This window comes from Centroberyx gerrardi, chromosome 19 (assembly GCF_048128805.1).
Source record: "Centroberyx gerrardi isolate f3 chromosome 19, fCenGer3.hap1.cur.20231027, whole genome shotgun sequence".
Classification (NCBI taxonomy): domain Eukaryota; kingdom Metazoa; phylum Chordata; class Actinopteri; order Beryciformes; family Berycidae; genus Centroberyx; species Centroberyx gerrardi.
Genome location: NC_136015.1, coordinates 9,128,645 through 9,145,393, shown reverse-complemented (window position 1 = coordinate 9,145,393; position 16,749 = coordinate 9,128,645). Strand labels below are relative to the sequence as shown.

At 44.7% G+C, this 16,749-nt stretch overlaps 1 protein-coding gene across 3 annotated transcripts in view; it reads left to right on the top strand.

Annotated features, from left to right (window-relative positions):
- The window catches only part of adgrb2 (adhesion G protein-coupled receptor B2), a 131,881-nt gene that overhangs the window by 76,985 nt on the left and 38,147 nt on the right, over positions 1 to 16,749 (top strand). For 2 of the 3 annotated variants that reach the window (XM_078290315.1, XM_078290316.1), the window contains exons 16-19: positions 3,159 to 3,285; positions 15,274 to 15,377; positions 15,808 to 15,910; positions 16,472 to 16,622. In XM_078290315.1, the coding sequence (XP_078146441.1) occupies positions 3,159 to 3,285; positions 15,274 to 15,377; positions 15,808 to 15,910; positions 16,472 to 16,622 (485 nt within the window). Of the gene's footprint in view, positions 1 to 3,158; positions 3,286 to 15,273; positions 15,378 to 15,807; positions 15,911 to 16,471; positions 16,623 to 16,749 lie in introns of those variants that run through there. The other variant, XM_078290317.1, reaches the window with a different exon arrangement.

Genomic DNA, 16,749 nt, shown 5'->3' with positions numbered 1-16,749 from the left:
ATCACAGTGCTGCCAGCATGGCCTAGAATACTTCATGTGTGTGTGTGTGTGTGTGTGTGTGTGTGTGTGTGTGTGTGCATGCATGCATGCGTGTGTGTCTTTGTAGCATGCATGCATAAGTCAGAGTGTCAGACTGCCTGTAAATGAATTCATACACACAAGCATGCTTTCATATGTGCATCTATCATGCTATGAGTTGGTAAACATGCATAAATCAGTAAGGAAAACCTCCCCCCATCTGTCCTTATTATACACAATCATTAATGCATGTGTTGTCACCGTCCATATGGCCATGTTTTACTTGTGTGAATGAAGCCATTTGTAAATACTTGACTTTGACATCTCTTATGGAGGGGGGGGGGGCTTCTGTCTGACTGAACATACTGTGCCTGTTTTGTGAGTAAGCACTCCAGGTCAGCACATTTTAGATATGGACAGATGGATGGGAAGTAGGATGAATCATTATAAGCACAGTGAATTCTCCATGTTTTCATGTCGCTCCAACGCAGTGTTGCATGAAACACATGCACACACACACACACGCACGCACACACACACACATAACCCACATTACCACAGATAAGTTTAAATTGACACACTTTGGGGGGGATTTTCCTCATCTTTTATCCTAATAAAGTCATCTGGTTCTTGTAACGAATGAGGTACAAAAGCACACACACTGACACACACACACACACACACACACACCGTGCTGCTACCTGTCAAGCTGTCTCGACAGAGGAGGCTTCATCATTGTGACTCGTTTTCAGATCTTCAGTCTTTGAAGTGTCACTGTGCAGATGATGATCATCAGGGAGCGGTACTCACATCTCATTACTGACATTATGACTGACACTATGAGTTGAGTGGGTTTGTGCGTGTGTGTGTGTGGGGGGGTTTCTGTGTGTGTGTCTGTTTCAAGTGTACTTGTGACAGTTGGTGTCGATACATTCTTGCCTTGCACTGTCACATTCATTGCAATTGAGGGGGTTGTCTGTGTCGCAGCAGAAGAAGTATATTGAGTCTACAGTGTTATACTGTGCTCTGGTTATATATGTTTCTATTGCGCAGTTGTTACACATAGGGTTTGGTATTGTGTAGCAGCGGCACCCGCTCTTGACCCACACACTCGGAACGGTAATCACTGGTTAGCACCGATTACACAGTCAGTCTTGGCACCCTGTCTGTGTGTGTGTGGAGTGTGTAGATGTGGGCATATGTGCATCCGTAAGTGCTTAAGTGCTTGTGTGTGTAAATCCGGGTGTTCATGCATGTCTCAATCCCAGTAGGACGACTATAATCTGCTATCCGGGAGCAATAAGGGCTTGTCCCGGTGATAATCTAGCAAGTGTCGGGATGTACGATTTACAGCGGCCGGCCCTTCTCTCTGAAGTGTGTGATGTGATATACCATCGGACCCCTGTTCTCTGCTCTCTCCGTTTCCCTGGCTTTACTGCAATATCCGTCCTACCAAAGCTCCCCTCACACCTCCAAAGGTCTCTTACACCTCCAAGTGGTTGTACAAGGATGAAAACTTCAACAGAACGAGTCAGCTTATCGTTTCTCATAAAGCAGAGCTGTCACCCAAGCCATCCCTCGAGATGTAAACAGTGCTCAGATATATTGCCAGTTGAAGCCCATACATTCCGCCGCATTGAGCGATTTGAAGATTGCAAATCCTATGCAAATCCCAATATAGTGAGGTCCTTAGTGAGGCGACACTTTATTAAATTTTCTCTCCATCCGCTGTTGAGGGTACTCATCGCTATTAGCTTGAGAGGAGGTAATTAAGTTCTCCACTAAAGCATTAGCTGTGAAAGAACAGTGCACTCTGTGTTGCCTGTAATACGATTACTTTACATCTCATCTTTCCAGCTGTACAAATCTTTATTGATGAAAGAATGAGGCAGACAAACATGCTCTGTATCCTATTTAGGAATAACATGAAAAAAATGCCTTTTTACTTCCATTTTTGGAAGATATTTGTTGGCCTGTTTTTTAAGAAGGGCTCTATTTAGGGCTGCCAAACCCTACTTTTTGCAGATTACACACATGTTTCTCGAATCGCCAAACTAATTGAGGTTTCAGTGGAAAGCGCCGTCTATCCGCATGCCATATCAAATCAAACAGAATTCCTCATATAAATGCTACTACTTTGGAACTGAACGTCTTCAATTTGCATTTAACTTCAAAACATTTTTTTCAAGTAGATGCCTCATGTTTTCAAATGTGGATGGATATCTCATTTTGTAATGAAACCCTTCGGCCCCCGCTGCCTCTTTTCCCATCGGTCTTCACGCTTGGCCTTCTTGACCCCGTCACCACATCTCAGTGACTGCTCATATGTCTCCCATAAGATTCCCTGCTGCCTCTGGTGGCTAGAATAGAAGTGTGTCCGGGGTTAAACATGAGGTTAATGTGTAGCGCGAGCTGCCAGGGTAATTAGTTCAGTTAGAGCCTCGCTGCGGTGCTATTGATCGACCTCCGCGCTCAACCATCTATTGAGAGCATTTAGAGAGAGGTGGAAGGGAGGGCAAATAAAGGTAAGAGGAGAAAGATGTAGGGCAATGAAGTGTACAAGGTTCCATTGTGTGTGTTTCTGGGCACTCTCTTTCCCGGTGATGTGTCGGGTGTCAAAGCAATTGACCATTTAGTGCTGAATAACCTCCATCCACCATTTGAGCCACACTGGCTATTGTTAACAGTAGTTGATGCTTGTCATTTTTCCTCAAGGCCGGACTCTTAAGGTCTTCTTCCGAGAAAAGGGCGACGGAGAAGGGCAAAGCAAAGAAAGACGGAAGAGGAGAAAGGGAGTGTTTAGGACTCGGCGGGTACCGAGTGGGGTGACACGGGCTTCACATGCCAACAGAATAAAAGAGCCTGTCAGTGTGTGTGTGTGAGTGGACATCACTGCACAATGAGCCCCGCAGAGTGAATGTGACACTCGGAGATAGTGAATGTCTATCCTCTGAAGCTTGCTCTGTCTCTCTCTCCCTCTTCCCCTCCCCGACTTCCTATGGGCATTGCATATCCATGTGACTGTTAACTTGTGTGCATTTGTCTCACGCTCGCCGTTTGTGTCCCCTGTTCCCACCCCCCTCTCTCCCCCCCCCCCCCCTTTCCCCCCCTCTCCCCTCTCCCCCCCCACCCACCTCCAGGGAAGCTGGCGCGGAAAACTGGGGCACAGAAGGCTGCCAAACGCTCGCGTCAACCGCCGTCCACACCAAATGCCTGTGCAGCAGGATATCCACCTACGCCGTGTTAGCGCAGCAAGCTAAAGACCCGGTGAGTCACCGCCGCTGCACTCTACTCGGGACTTGGGGGGGGGGCTATCAAGTTAACTACCGCCAGAGGTCAGGTCAGTGAGCCGATGAGTTACCGTAATGCAAACTGAGATGAGGTCGCTATCCGCTGGGCTTTATTGGAACGTATAATAGCATGTTCAGGTAGTTATTTGTTTTCTTTATCTGCAAGTATGTGATTTGGATGGATGATGAGTTTGAATGTGAGGCGTCTTTCTTAATAACAGTCGCAAATCTGTACTTGCTCCATTGACAAAAATGAAAGTGATACAGATAGACCAACGCAATTTGTCAATGTTACACTGATTTGTCATAGTCATAGTGATTGCCTTGTAAGATGCAGTTTTGATCACTGTGTGTGTGTGTGTGTGTGTGTGTAAGCATATTACACCATACCTGATGTTATGCTGACCTAGTGCCACCCTCCATGATTTGCAACTTTTGTGCTTAAGCGTAGTGAAGGTCAGGTTGTTCGGTGAACTACTTCCATGCGAGGGGATGAGAGAGAGGAAAAGGTAGCGTCAAAAGAAAGACATTTTGTTTGTGTCTGTGCGTGATTTTGCCTGCAGCGTGTGACCTGCGCGTCTATTAATAGCATCACATGGCTCCTAGTGTGTGTTTGACGTGATTAAAGTAGGCTTTTAGCTGTTCAGGGTAATGCCTGTCCTGATTGTTGTATTGACCCATTCTCCTGTATTCCACTAATGGAGTCCAAAGACCCGGCAGCGGGGCGCTCTCACGTCCCCCCTCTCCCACACCGCCTCCCTCTGCACCCGCTCCCCTCCTCTCCAACGCACCCTTATTCATTAATTGTGTCCGAGCGTCCCACATCTTCACACCATCTTTTTCGCACCTTCCCTCCGTACACACCTAACCCAATTCATTACGTGCGCCCGCTTTCTTGCTCTCCTTTCTTCTTCTACAACATAACCCTCTCTATTTTCCATTTACTCCGGCTCCTTGTCACTTCCTATCTGCCATCAATTTTCCTCCTGCCTCTCTTCATCCCCCTGTTCTTGTCACTTCCCTCACACTCCTTTTCACCTTGTTAACACTTCCAGCTGTTTATCTTACTTCATGCCCTTACTCCTCCACTGCTGCAGTCACAAAATGTTCCCTTTAGCTTCTCATGGGTGTTGATTTGTTAGCATGTTTACTTGCTCCTAATGCTTATGATTAGATCTGACCGCATCAGACATGTAGAAAATGCAGGGGGATGCAGTTGTGTGTTAAATTTGCACACAAGAATCTGGGGGACTTTATTATTTTTTTTCTCTCTCTTAATGGTTAAGGTTAGGAAATGGGAGCGGTAAAACACATCCCTAGGCAGTACTGAACTTCTCCCCGGCGCCATGGAGATGGAGAGCAATTGCCAGGAATGGAGGATTCTGGGAGGAAAAGTTCAACCAATCAGAAAACACAGTCGGGTCTCAGCTGGCAGGGAGAGCTGAAACGAGAGAAAGAGAGAGAAAGAGAGAGAGAGAGAGAGATGTTGTCCACCCTGAGTAAGAATATCAACGAGCACGGAGCGCCACAACGATAGCACTGTACATGGGCCAGAGTGCACATCCATCCTTGTGTAAGCCTGCGAGCAGGACAGTGTAAAGGCACTGTGTATACAGCACCCACTGGTGCTAAGTGCCAGTGTATTCATGCTTTGCTTTCTCAGAGAACATTACAGTGAAGAATATCCCCGTTCTTTCCTACACTCTACATCACATATGAAAGGTTTTGATTCCTGACCGCAGCCCTTTCTGTGTGGAGTTTGCATGTTCTCCCTGTGTCCGCCTAGGCTTCTTCTCCCACTGTCCAAAGACATGCAAGTCAGGTGGACTGGAGTCTAAATTGCCAATTAGTGTGAGTGCGAGTGTATACTGGGATAGGCTAGGATAGATAGAAAATGAATGAATGAATGAATGAACATCTCATGTGGAAAGAGGATTAAACATCTTTATATTTTACCCTTAGCTTGTGTTCTCATGTATTTTGCCATACCATGTGCTGCTGCCTTACTGGACAAGTCTCACTTCTTGTTTTTGACAGGAAAAACCTGGTCGGTAAAGGTTCAAATATAATATTGCACATTATGAAACTAAGATGGAAAACAAGGAAATTAATTCTCTCATCCCTGGTAACTATAAACATCCCTCTCTCTCTTTCTCTCTCCTTTCTTCAAGCGTTCTGTCTCTGAGATAATGGAATTGCAAATTATTGTGAGATGTCAGATAGGTCGCACAGCAGGGATTTACAACTGGATTGCTAAGGGTTTGAAAAAGTTAAATGGATCTCTGCACCATATTATTACAAATATTGTTCTATTTCCATGTCCTTATCTTGTGGATATTCCACCTCCCTGTCTGTATAGGGCATGAGGAGGGTCAAAACAAGGTGATGGCCTTCAGGTGAATAAGCAAGCTTGTTCCATTATTCTGTCCCTGAAAGCTGGCATTGCTCCATAGAGGTCTGCAACCTATTCCGGAGACTCAGGGAAAAAGTAATTCCCATTATGTGGAAAAACACACGATGGCTGCAACCTATAAGCTGAGCAGGTCAGCCCGACAGCTATTTCTGCTCCCAGTGCCTCCTTTCCCAACTGAATGATATTGACTTTTCCCTTTCCGCAGCGAGCAGGTTGGCTGTGATGAGTGAAAGGGACGTGGAAAGGAAAACACATTGACTTTCGCGACATTTGTGACATCTGTGAAGAGTGCGTTAGTCATTAGTGATTCATCATTGGGCCCTATTACACCATTAGGCCTGGTGCGGAGGGCCGGGAGGTATGGGTCAGTGTGTTCTTGTCAATGACTCTCAGTCAGGAGCTGTTGTGGCCAGTGCTGAGTGCACTTTTTTTTTTTGTTGCTTTAGGGCCCTCAAAAGTTCGCTTTTATCCCGGCAAAGATTGGATTCTATAAGAGAAGAGGGAGAGAGACAGATTGAATTTGCCAACACATACGGTATAAAACCCCAGTCACATCCACACATGCAAACACAGACAGCCACAGATGCAGATATGGATGTATGCACATGCTGTATGCACACACTCACAAACACACACAAGAATGCATGCTTACATTTGCGTGCACACACACACACACACACAAGCTGTGTGTGGGGCTGTGTGGCTGTTGGAGCAGTGCTGAGTATCAGCAGCCCAGCTCTGACAGCTTATCCTGGGCCACGGCGCTAGGGACAAGGGGGGTTGAGGATTAACCTCCATGTTTAATAGAAAAAGGAGGGAGGGAGGGAGGGGGGGGGGGAAGAGATGGAGGGATTTAGAAGCACTGCTGCCATTACAGACCGTTTACAGTGGAGCGAGGGATAGCCAGCTAATCCTGTTTACTTTCTATAGCCGGGGAGAACTGTGCGTGTGTGTGTGTGTGTGTGTGTGTGTGTGTGTGTGTGTGTGTGTGCGCGCGTGTCTGGAGAGAGACCTTCAGTATCAGACCCAAGGCAGAGGTTGTTACTTTAGAGAAACAGAGGAGAGAGAGCGAGACAAAGAGAAAGAGCAGTTGATTGAGTGAGGTCACGAAGCCATATAATAAACCAAGCCACTTAATTCCTGAGATGACTGCAGTGGGAATACAAACCCTACGGATATGTCTAGACTCATTGCCTCTACAGTGTTCATAGGGATCATGGGATTTGGAAGTTGAAGGAGATATTGGCTTTATAAAAGTCAGTTTAACATTTTGTGCCTCAAGTTAACGTCGTGAATTATACCTCTTAGCTTCATTTTCGTCGGCATCCGTCCTAGTTGTGTTGGAATGGAAATGTTAAATTTACTGCAGCGAATTCTCTAAAGTTCAAACCTTTTTTTTTTTTTTTTCAGTTTTCAAGTGCCTCACTTCCAACTGTTTTTTCCCTCTATTTACGTTGCACTAGTGGGAGCCGTGGCTAGTGCTTGCCTAAGCAGGTAACCGCAGATGCGAGTTAAAAGGTCAATGGCTCACACAGCACCTGAGACCTTGCTCGAGTCCGTGTGGGTGAACACACACACACATACACACACACACACATACACACATACATACACAGAAGCTAGGTGAAAATAAAAACAAGACAGCAGACACCGAGGGGCGTGGGGGGCGGTGCCGCTGTGTTTCCATAACTCATTTATGAGCCAATTACTGTATCAAAGCAATTTCCTCCAAAGAACAGTATGTGTGTGTGATGATGTGCAGCAATGTCTTTTCTCCTGTAAGGATTTCTTGCAGCTATTTGTACCTGCCGGTTTAACTGCTGTAGGCCCGTTGCTTCTCATGAAATGATTGGCTCGACTTGAGATCAATTCAGTGTGTTTCCTCTGCTGTCATTAGTGCTCACAGCCAGTCAGCTTCCCTAATCAGGATGAAAAAGCTCTGAGATTGAGTCAATTATTTAGCCTATTAATGGCCAAAGTGACTGATTTGACCATGGAAGGAGGAGAGGGATGATTGAGGCGCGAGGCGAGACGTCGGCTCACATTTTAACTTGGGAAAACATTTCAAAGTGTTTCAAAACAAGGTCTATCGTAGAAGTAAGACTACAAGGTGACAATATGCAAATGTCTCACACTTGCCAACTATAATTAGAGTGAGATGGTTGCTAAAAAGTTAGGCATGAGGGACTGCATGTGGAATCGCACTCAAATCCCTTGTTGCACCGACTGAAGGTTAGTTGTTGAGAGAGAAGATGACACACAAAGCAGGTGAAATGCTTTTAGCTGTATTGTTCTTGCTGGAGGAGCGTGATGTGTGAGATGGGTTTGGGTGAGTACTGGTTCACTCGCTTATTCTATTTAAAGTAGATCTTGAATAGGGAATGGTGTGCAGGCTATAGTGGGGTTTCATGATAGCGTTCAAGTATCCCTGTTAATGCAGAGTGATGCAGTATATAGTCAGTGTATAAGTAGGGATTCAAATGCAGGCATTTTGATTTCTTTGGTTTTGTCTCGTCTCTAAAGTTTAATGTTGAAGTTTAATGTTGTATCTGTTGTCTTTGCTTGAGATCAAGAAAATGTCAAGCAATTAAAATCACAGCATGAGCACTCTCCCTTCCGCTGTCAACGTGACGCCTTCTACTCTGCTGAAAAAATACCGGCTAGTAAGCGTAATCACACTGGAAGATTTGCCCTTCATTTTGCTCGTGATCTTGAATAAAACATGATTTGTTTTTAGCCTGTTCGAGCGTCTGTTTCTGAATCAACAAGGCCTGGTTTCGGTTTGTCTTGGACCGGACCGAGACTGTTTCAACAACAGCCCTAGGGTGGTATTTTATCCTGCTGGAGATGTGTTGCCTTGTGCTATAACTTAGTGCAGGATCGGGCCTCTATTTCATAGCCACTACTCCGACAACAAAGTTTTACTTCACCGCTCCGCATATTAGCTTATGGAAAGAAGATACTCGAGGATAAGGGTAGCTTTTGATGTGATGACTTTACATTGTAAGCCACTACTTCAGCCCTCAAGGTTGCCGCACGCTGACGGGAGGCTTGTGGTTTGTCCTCAAGCCATTGAAGTTGGAGCCTGTCAAGTCGAACCCTCAAGGGTCCGCTCGGTTGATTCGGTTGAAGGATACGGCGGGTAATATTTACCTAGTGTCATGACAGCAAAACAGGACACTGGGTAGCAGGAAAGCAAGATTAGCAAGCTGCACAGGCTTCCAAAAACTGCAGTTGCATCGTCTGCATGTGTGTGTGAGTGTGTTTGTATGCCTGTAAGTGTGTGTGGACAAGAAGAGCATATGGCTGCTGTTGGAAACCTTGAGCCTCCAAAACCTTTCTATAATTAAGAAAAAAAGGCTTATTCTTACGCTGACAGCCATGCACCTTTGAAATTATACAATGGACTGTAAGGATTTCATAAGCCTGAGGGTTGTAGCGCAATCCATATGTGACCATGCAACACGCTGCAAAAACTACAACACTATATGAGTGTAGTCGTGAAGAACACACACACAAACATGCGCACACACTCACACACAATGTGAGCAGCTGTTCGGACGACAAGCACCTTGTCTTTGGAGTCCTCATATGGTCGCTGCGTTTGCCAGAGTGCTCAGAGCGAGCCTGCTATTGTGTATGTGAGGAATCTCAGCCTTGTAAATCCCCCTGCTTTCTTTCTGCAATGCAGAATGGAATGGAACGGCAAAAAAAAAAAAAAAAAAGCGACGTGGGTGGAGAACAAACAAGTGGAAGTAAGGTAGAGATGGGCATGGAGGAGAGGAGGGAGAGAGAGAGAGAGAGACCAATTGGCGAATTAGTGAGAGAGAGGTAGAGCTAGAGAAAGAGAGAGAGAGAGAGCAGAATAGGTGGAGGGAGGAGGAGTGTCAGTGAGAGACGATAAGTAGGTTAAACTTCCTGGGCTGAAAATAGCTATCTTCTCCATCACATGGTAGCCAAGCTGCCCAGGGGAGCCTGGCCACATACAGTACAGCCCAGCAAACCCTGTCTAATCTGGAGTCTCTCTCTCTCTCTCTCTCTCTCTCCTCACACCAATACATTCACACACACAAACACACACAAACGTACAGAGGGAGAGGCACCTATCTCTTCCAATGTCAACATAATGTACCCACCATGTCTATTTAGGGCAGGGCGATTGCGCGGCATCGTAGCCTTAGGGCTGATAGGTTTTTTTTTTTTTTTTTTTTGGGGGGGGGGGGGGGGGGGGGGAGTGCGTTCCCTTTGTATTTTGGTTCCACGTCACGGAATGAGGCGCTTAATCTCAGCGCGCGCTCATAATCGCACCGGACCAATTAACAAACCACCGTTAGACAAATTGACACAATGAAGATCTGAGGGACAATTTGTAGATGTGTATATTGTGTAATTTACAAGTAAGAGTATAATTTATTCCATTATTCGTCTGGCAGAAGCTAATTTGAGACGGAGAAAGATTTGAAGAGAAAGAAAAAAGAAAGAGTGAGCTTGTGTGTGTGTGTGATAGAGTGAGAGAGAAAGTGCCTACTTGTCTGCTTGTGATTCCTCATGCATACAGTATGCTTGATCTCTCAGACCTCAAAAAACACAAATGCCTGTGTATCCTTTGACCTTCCTCGCTACATAACAAAATCAAACACAATGACTGTGTGTTCTCTCTCCCTCGTTGCCCTCGTGGGTAAGCAAGCGTTCCCTTCCTGAAGGAGATGCTTGTCATATCCCCTCTTTATCTCGCTAGCTCTTTTCTCTCTTTCCCTCTCTCTCTCTTTCTTTGTGTCTCTCCTGTGTTACGAGGTGGTTTTGATGATGTTTCACCTCCACTCTCCTCGCAGCGCGTTTGTGTGTGTGTGTGTGTGTGTGTGCCATATTGGTATTCCGTCCCACTCCACTTTCCTCTGGAGAAATTGGCTTCCTTTGATGGGTCAGAGAAAACCACTGAAAGGGATGCTTTGACTCTCTCTCTTTCTCTCTCTCTCTCTGCCTCTTACTCCTCTTCTCTATTTTCTTATCCTTACCCCCCCTCTCTTTCTAACTGTTTCTCTCTTCTTTTACTCCTTTTCTTTCTGTATTGCATATTTTGTTTTGTGATTGATTGTTGATTAGTTAGATCTAGGTAGGCTCGTTCTCTATAAAGGCCTCTGAGACATGTTTGTGATGAAGGGCTGTATAAATACACTTGACTTGAGGTCAGACTAGACGATTTCAACGCCAGTTCTAAGCCTGATTTAAATCCGACTTGACTTCTTCCAAACATATTTGGTTTTGTCTGGCTTGTGTGGTGTGAAGTGGTACAAGACTCACCAAAACTGCAATGTGAGAGTGACACTGGCAACAGCCAATTAGATAGGGCTGTAGGGATAGATAGGGAAGAAAAAGAAAATGAACAGGAAGACAACTCATGTTTAACAACACCCACTCATATAGATAGTTTACATCAGCAAGATTCCCAACTCTAATTGCTCTTGATTGTTATACAATTTCATTTGGAGGAATGAATCTCATATTAAATAGTGTAAAATGGCAGCGTGCCTGGATCAATCCACATCCAATTACAAATTAAGTGAAAGAAGTCTCATACAAAATTCCCAATCAATGTTATTCTTGTAAAGATGTCACTTCAAAATACATTTGTAATGTAAATTAAACTGTAGCTGTAAGCAAGAAATGATAGAACAGCTATTTAGTAATGTCAAACGGGAGAAAGGGGTACAGGTTTTTGAATGACAGAAGCCGGTTGTGTGTGATACCTCTTCTTGTGATGCCCATCTTTGTCCAGTCACCTAGTGTGAGTAGCTCCCTGACCGGACAGCAAGCGTTTAGACCTGAACTGAACTGTCTTCTAGTCTACCCTAGGCTTCACTCACTGTCAGTCAGCCTTTCAGCTCACCCTAAACACACACACACACACACACACACACACACACACACACACAGCTAAACCGTTACAACGTTCAATTACTTGCTACATTTGTCTGCGCATGCCTCTGTGTGGGAGTATGTGTGTTTTTGGGCGGTGAAAGACACCTTGTACAGTGTGTGTACAGTGATAAATCTTTGGGATGAATGGGAAGGCTAGCCACCCTAGGAGGTAAATTGAGGTAAACTGTGTGATTGAAAACTTAAAAGCAGGCCAAACATCAAGCCCATTTGGGACGCGGCGGGGTGTATGCTCTCCACACAGCTTAATTTGTCTGTTCCTCATCCTTTCAAAGGCACACCTGGGGAGGGAGGCAAAGCAGAGGTGCGCTGTACATCATGACCTAAATAGCTTAATTATGCGCCGTGCTCCGGTGCTTTATACCCTTGGACATGTGAAATCATACGATGGCTGTACATGTTAAAGCTTTACAACTCTCCTGTAGCCTGCATGAAGCTACAAGCTCCCGGTTTGCCTACATGCCCTGCCTTGTCAATTGGTTAGCCATTTCACCTGGGCTCTTCAAATCTGGTTGTGTCAATCACAGCGGTTCAGAAGGTAAATAGAGTGAATCTGATGACAAGGTCCATAGGTGCCATCAAGGTGGTAAATATAAGTGAACTAGTTAAGCAAGTAATTCATTTTGGAATAGCATAATTATGTGTAATTGATGTTCATCCAGCTTCATCTATTAATGTACTGAATCTTCAAATTAGAGTTAATTACATGTAATTAGCAGCCTGTAATTTAAAGAACGAGGGGGAGGCGAGGGGCGGGGGTGGCGGGACGCCAATGGGATTACATCTAAGGAAGTGTAAGAGTTAATAGATAGGTACTAACCAGGAAGCATGCCAAGGATTACTTTTAATCTACATAGGCGAATGAGTTCACTAACTGGAGTGATTCCAAAACTGAGGGATTCCCTGCCTCACACATTTCCTGAGGATTTTTCCAGGGATGCTGGTAAGCTGTTACTTGTGTGTATGTGAGGCACCGTAAGAAAAGAGAAAACAGACTGGGCCCATGTGACGCCTCCTGACTGTCACTGCTAAGTGTAGTTATGACCAGTGCTGGGTGGTAAGGTGTTATTTAGTAACAGATTACAGTAATATAATGACTTTTCCCAGTAACGACTAGTGTACTGTGACAAATCATTTCAATTCTAGTAACAATGTTCCAGGTACCAATAAAAAAAGGTCATTATTTTTTGCTATCTCCCTTTCATCAGATTATAATATCAGATTGAAGTTGAATTATCCAAAGTCTATATCCCACCTCCATCCCGTGATTAATTTTTAGCAGAATTAGTTGTCATCCTCTCACACTAACCTAGCTCAGATGGGAAACGGCAGAAAAATGTAATTTGGGTGGAGGTATTCCTGCCACCGTGATTCCATCCACTGAAAGGATGTCAAGAACATTGGACATCAGTGCCATGCGGCTCTCCTGATCATTCCACCACAGTTGCCACAGGAGAGGTAACTGAGTTTTCTCCATTTTTCAAAGTAAGACATATTATTATGAGTTATGAAATGAATTACTGCTCACAGGGAGACATCGAAGTTAAGCAATTGCTGCATCAGAGCACTGGGACCTCCACAATACAGTTTACCCTCGATACTCTAGCATCAACATACCTCTCTAAGTGAGTTTCAGCTCACTGAGTAATGACTGTTCAACTTTCTGAGCGACATTAGCTGTTGGCAGTTTTGGAGTTTTAGTTCTACAAACAGTTCTTGGAGGCAAAGCAGCTCCGGGGGCAGAAACAATCTCACTGGTTGAGGTTAACCTAAATAGGCAAAGAACCACAGTTTTCAGCTGAGTTATTTTAGACTGAAGCCCAGTGAAAAAGGCAAGAGGTAAGAGAGAAGCTAGCTTACATTATGAAGCCTAGCACTTTTGCTACTAAGTGGAAAAATGCAATCTAGTCATACTAAGTTATCTAGGTTAGCTGGTTAGCCTAGCTGACCTTCCTAGTTCAAACTAGTCAGACTAGCCTGTAGCTATCTTGGTAAGATAGTTAGCTAGTCTGCTGACCTTGCAACATCATGAATGTCATGGTCATGACTGAAAAAATAACAGATTACAATTTCTATTTTTTTTACTTTATCTTTTGACCAGAGTTGCTTCTGAAAAACTGTGGGGGTTTTTTGGCCCCGCCCGTTTACCTCAACCAAGAAACTCTGTATCTGAAAAATGTTTGGTTAACTAAACCACCAATCTGCTCAGTGTTGGAGCTGTGGCTGGAGCAGTGGGGGGACGAATGATGTAAATGAATGGTGAACAAATGAAAGAATGGACCTTTACTGCCCTTTCATTGAAGTCAGTGGCAGTGCTCTGCGGTCAGTGAAGTGCACAGACTGGGAAAGGGGGTCCCCAGGGACATAATTCTCAAAAAAGAGTAACTTGGATCACCGAGTTAGTTAGTATCATGACCGTGGTTCATTTGGCTGAGATGCCGACCATGTAATTTTAATTTTAATTTGTTTTCATTTTATTGCACTGTTTTACTTTTGTTGACCAATATTATCACTTTGAGCTGCACTTCTGTATGAAATACAAATACAGTTATTATATTATTATTGTGATGTAAACGCAACGTCTTGAGTTTAAAATTGGCCTGGAACCTTTGTTGCTTGTTGCATCCCCTCTCTCCCATCTTTACTGTCTCTTTTCATTGTAAACTGTATAATAAAGGAGAAATGCCATAAACACAACCTTTAAAAGGGCATTTACACAGAAATGTGTAGCGGCAGGATGCCCCCCCCCCCCCCACAGTATGCTTTCAAGGGAGGAAATGCAATATACCTGCATTTCTAACCTCTCACCAAGATAATCCAATCTAAAAATTAGATGTATAAAACCTTTAAATTAAAAGTTTGAAATGTCCACTGTCAATGCTCAACACTTTTTGCCCTTAATATTCCAAGTGACACTGCACCAGGCTGCTGAAAGTGAAGATGCATTTTGAGAATCACTCTATTGATAGTTTGGCATGCCATTTTGAAAATATGGCTCATATTCAGACCAAAGGTTATAACAAGTGTTATTATCTTTGGTGAAATAGATGTAGGCCTGAGTTTAAAATTGTGTTGACAGTCCAGCCCTAATAACTGCTTCTCAATGCAGTTTGACATCTCTCATAATTTCAGTTTTTCCATCTGATGGAGCTACAGACATTTTATCTGCACACATTGGATACAGTATGCAGATAAAAAGCTGTCAGTAAAGAAAAGGCTTGAATAGCCTATGTATAGTGAAAACACTGTGGTATAAATGCCCTTCAGACTGGTTACACTGACACCCACACATTAGCTCCATCTAGGGATGTCTGCGGGTAATTCGGCTAAATTACAGCATGTAACGTAGTGAAAGAGACAGAGCGAGAGACAGAAAGGTGTCTATTCATCCTGTCAGAGGGGCGGCCTTATTGCTGCTTTAGCGGGCACAGCTGAAATGTAATCTGAATGAGATGCAATTTGTCGAAGAAAGCAAAAGGTTTTTCAGGCAGGATGCATCGCTGGCTTGTATGCCTCACAGTAAGTAAACAGCAACCCAGTCGAGGAGAAAAACAAATTAATGTCGTCTTGTAACACTCTCTCTCTCTCTCTCTTTCTCTCGCTCCCTCTCTTCAGGACATGGGTCCCACCAGTATGCCCTCGGTGCCCCTCATGGTGGGCTGTGGGGTCTCCTGCACCGCCCTGCTCATCCTGCTGCTAATCTACGCTGCCTTCTGGAGGTGAGGACACACACGCACACACACTCACAACACACACACACACGTCACATGCAAGCATCTATTTTCGTCTATTTTGTCTCCTGTGCAGACAGAGTTTTTTTTTTATTTTGCTGACTGTTCAGCTTTCCATTGCCAATTAAAATTGGGATTTTGTGTGTGTGTGTGTGTGTGGTGGTGTGTGGGGTGTGGTGGGGTGGGTCTGCATGTGGCATTTGCCATGCCAAAACTCCAATGAGGCCTAATAGGGTGCAAATGGGTGGCATGGGAGCAGCAGGGGGTGGCGATTAGCTTAGATAACACACATAACAGATGGCAAGATCCAGCTAATGACTCTGCCACATCCAACAAGTTGCAGTTCAGTCCATCATTCTGTCATTATTACTTATCTCTCTTCTCCCTCCCTTTCTCTCTCTCTCTCTCTGTCTTGTAGGTATATTCGTTCGGAGAGATCGATCATCTTGGTGAATTTCTGTCTCTCCATCCTGGCCTCCAACATGTTGATTTTGGTGGGACAATCTCAAACGCTCAGCAAGGTAAGGCCCACTCATGGACACACGCACACACACACACATACAAACAAAAATGTACTCACTCCAGGAATAATGTTCTTCATCGGGACCTTTATAATCAGCCCTAGAAACAAAGCTGCCACAATTAAAAACAACAGGGGGCATCAAGGTTAGAGCAAGTTCATATAGTGGAGCTCCAAAAATGGCAGGTTGACATTTTGTAGCATACGCCGCCCTGAAACTCTCCATGACGACCGTATTCACCAAGAAGAGTACAGTAACAGAGCAGGTCGAATCACTCTTTTACTTAATATTCTTTTATGCAATTTCTGCCCGATCTCACTCACCCCCCCCCCCCCCCCCCCCCCCCCTCTGTGTGTGTCTCTCTCTCCTCTTTAGTTTGCAGAGATTTCATTTCACACTGCTGACTAGTCCGAAAAGATGATTCATTTTGACACTTTGCACACAATTACCTTTCTTATTTCACAGTTTTTTGGGGGGGAAAATGTCTCTAACCAAAGGTCTGTGTTCTGTCTCTCTCTCTCTCTCTCTCTCTCTCTCCTCTCTCTCTCTCTCCCTCTGCAGGGTCTGTGCACTGTGACTGCTGCCTTCCTGCATTTCTTCTTCCTGGCGTCCTTCTGCTGGGTGCTGACGGAGGCGTGGCAGTCCTACCTGGCTGTCATTGGCAAGATGAGGTCGCGGCTCATTCGCAAGCGTTTCCTGTGCCTCGGCTGGGGTGAGCGTGCGCACACACACGCACACGCTTGCACATGCAACACACACAAGCATGCTGTCTAATTCATTTTCAGTGGCAATCCAGATGTTCCTCTTTTCCCAAGGCGATCATTACAGTTTCTGATCTA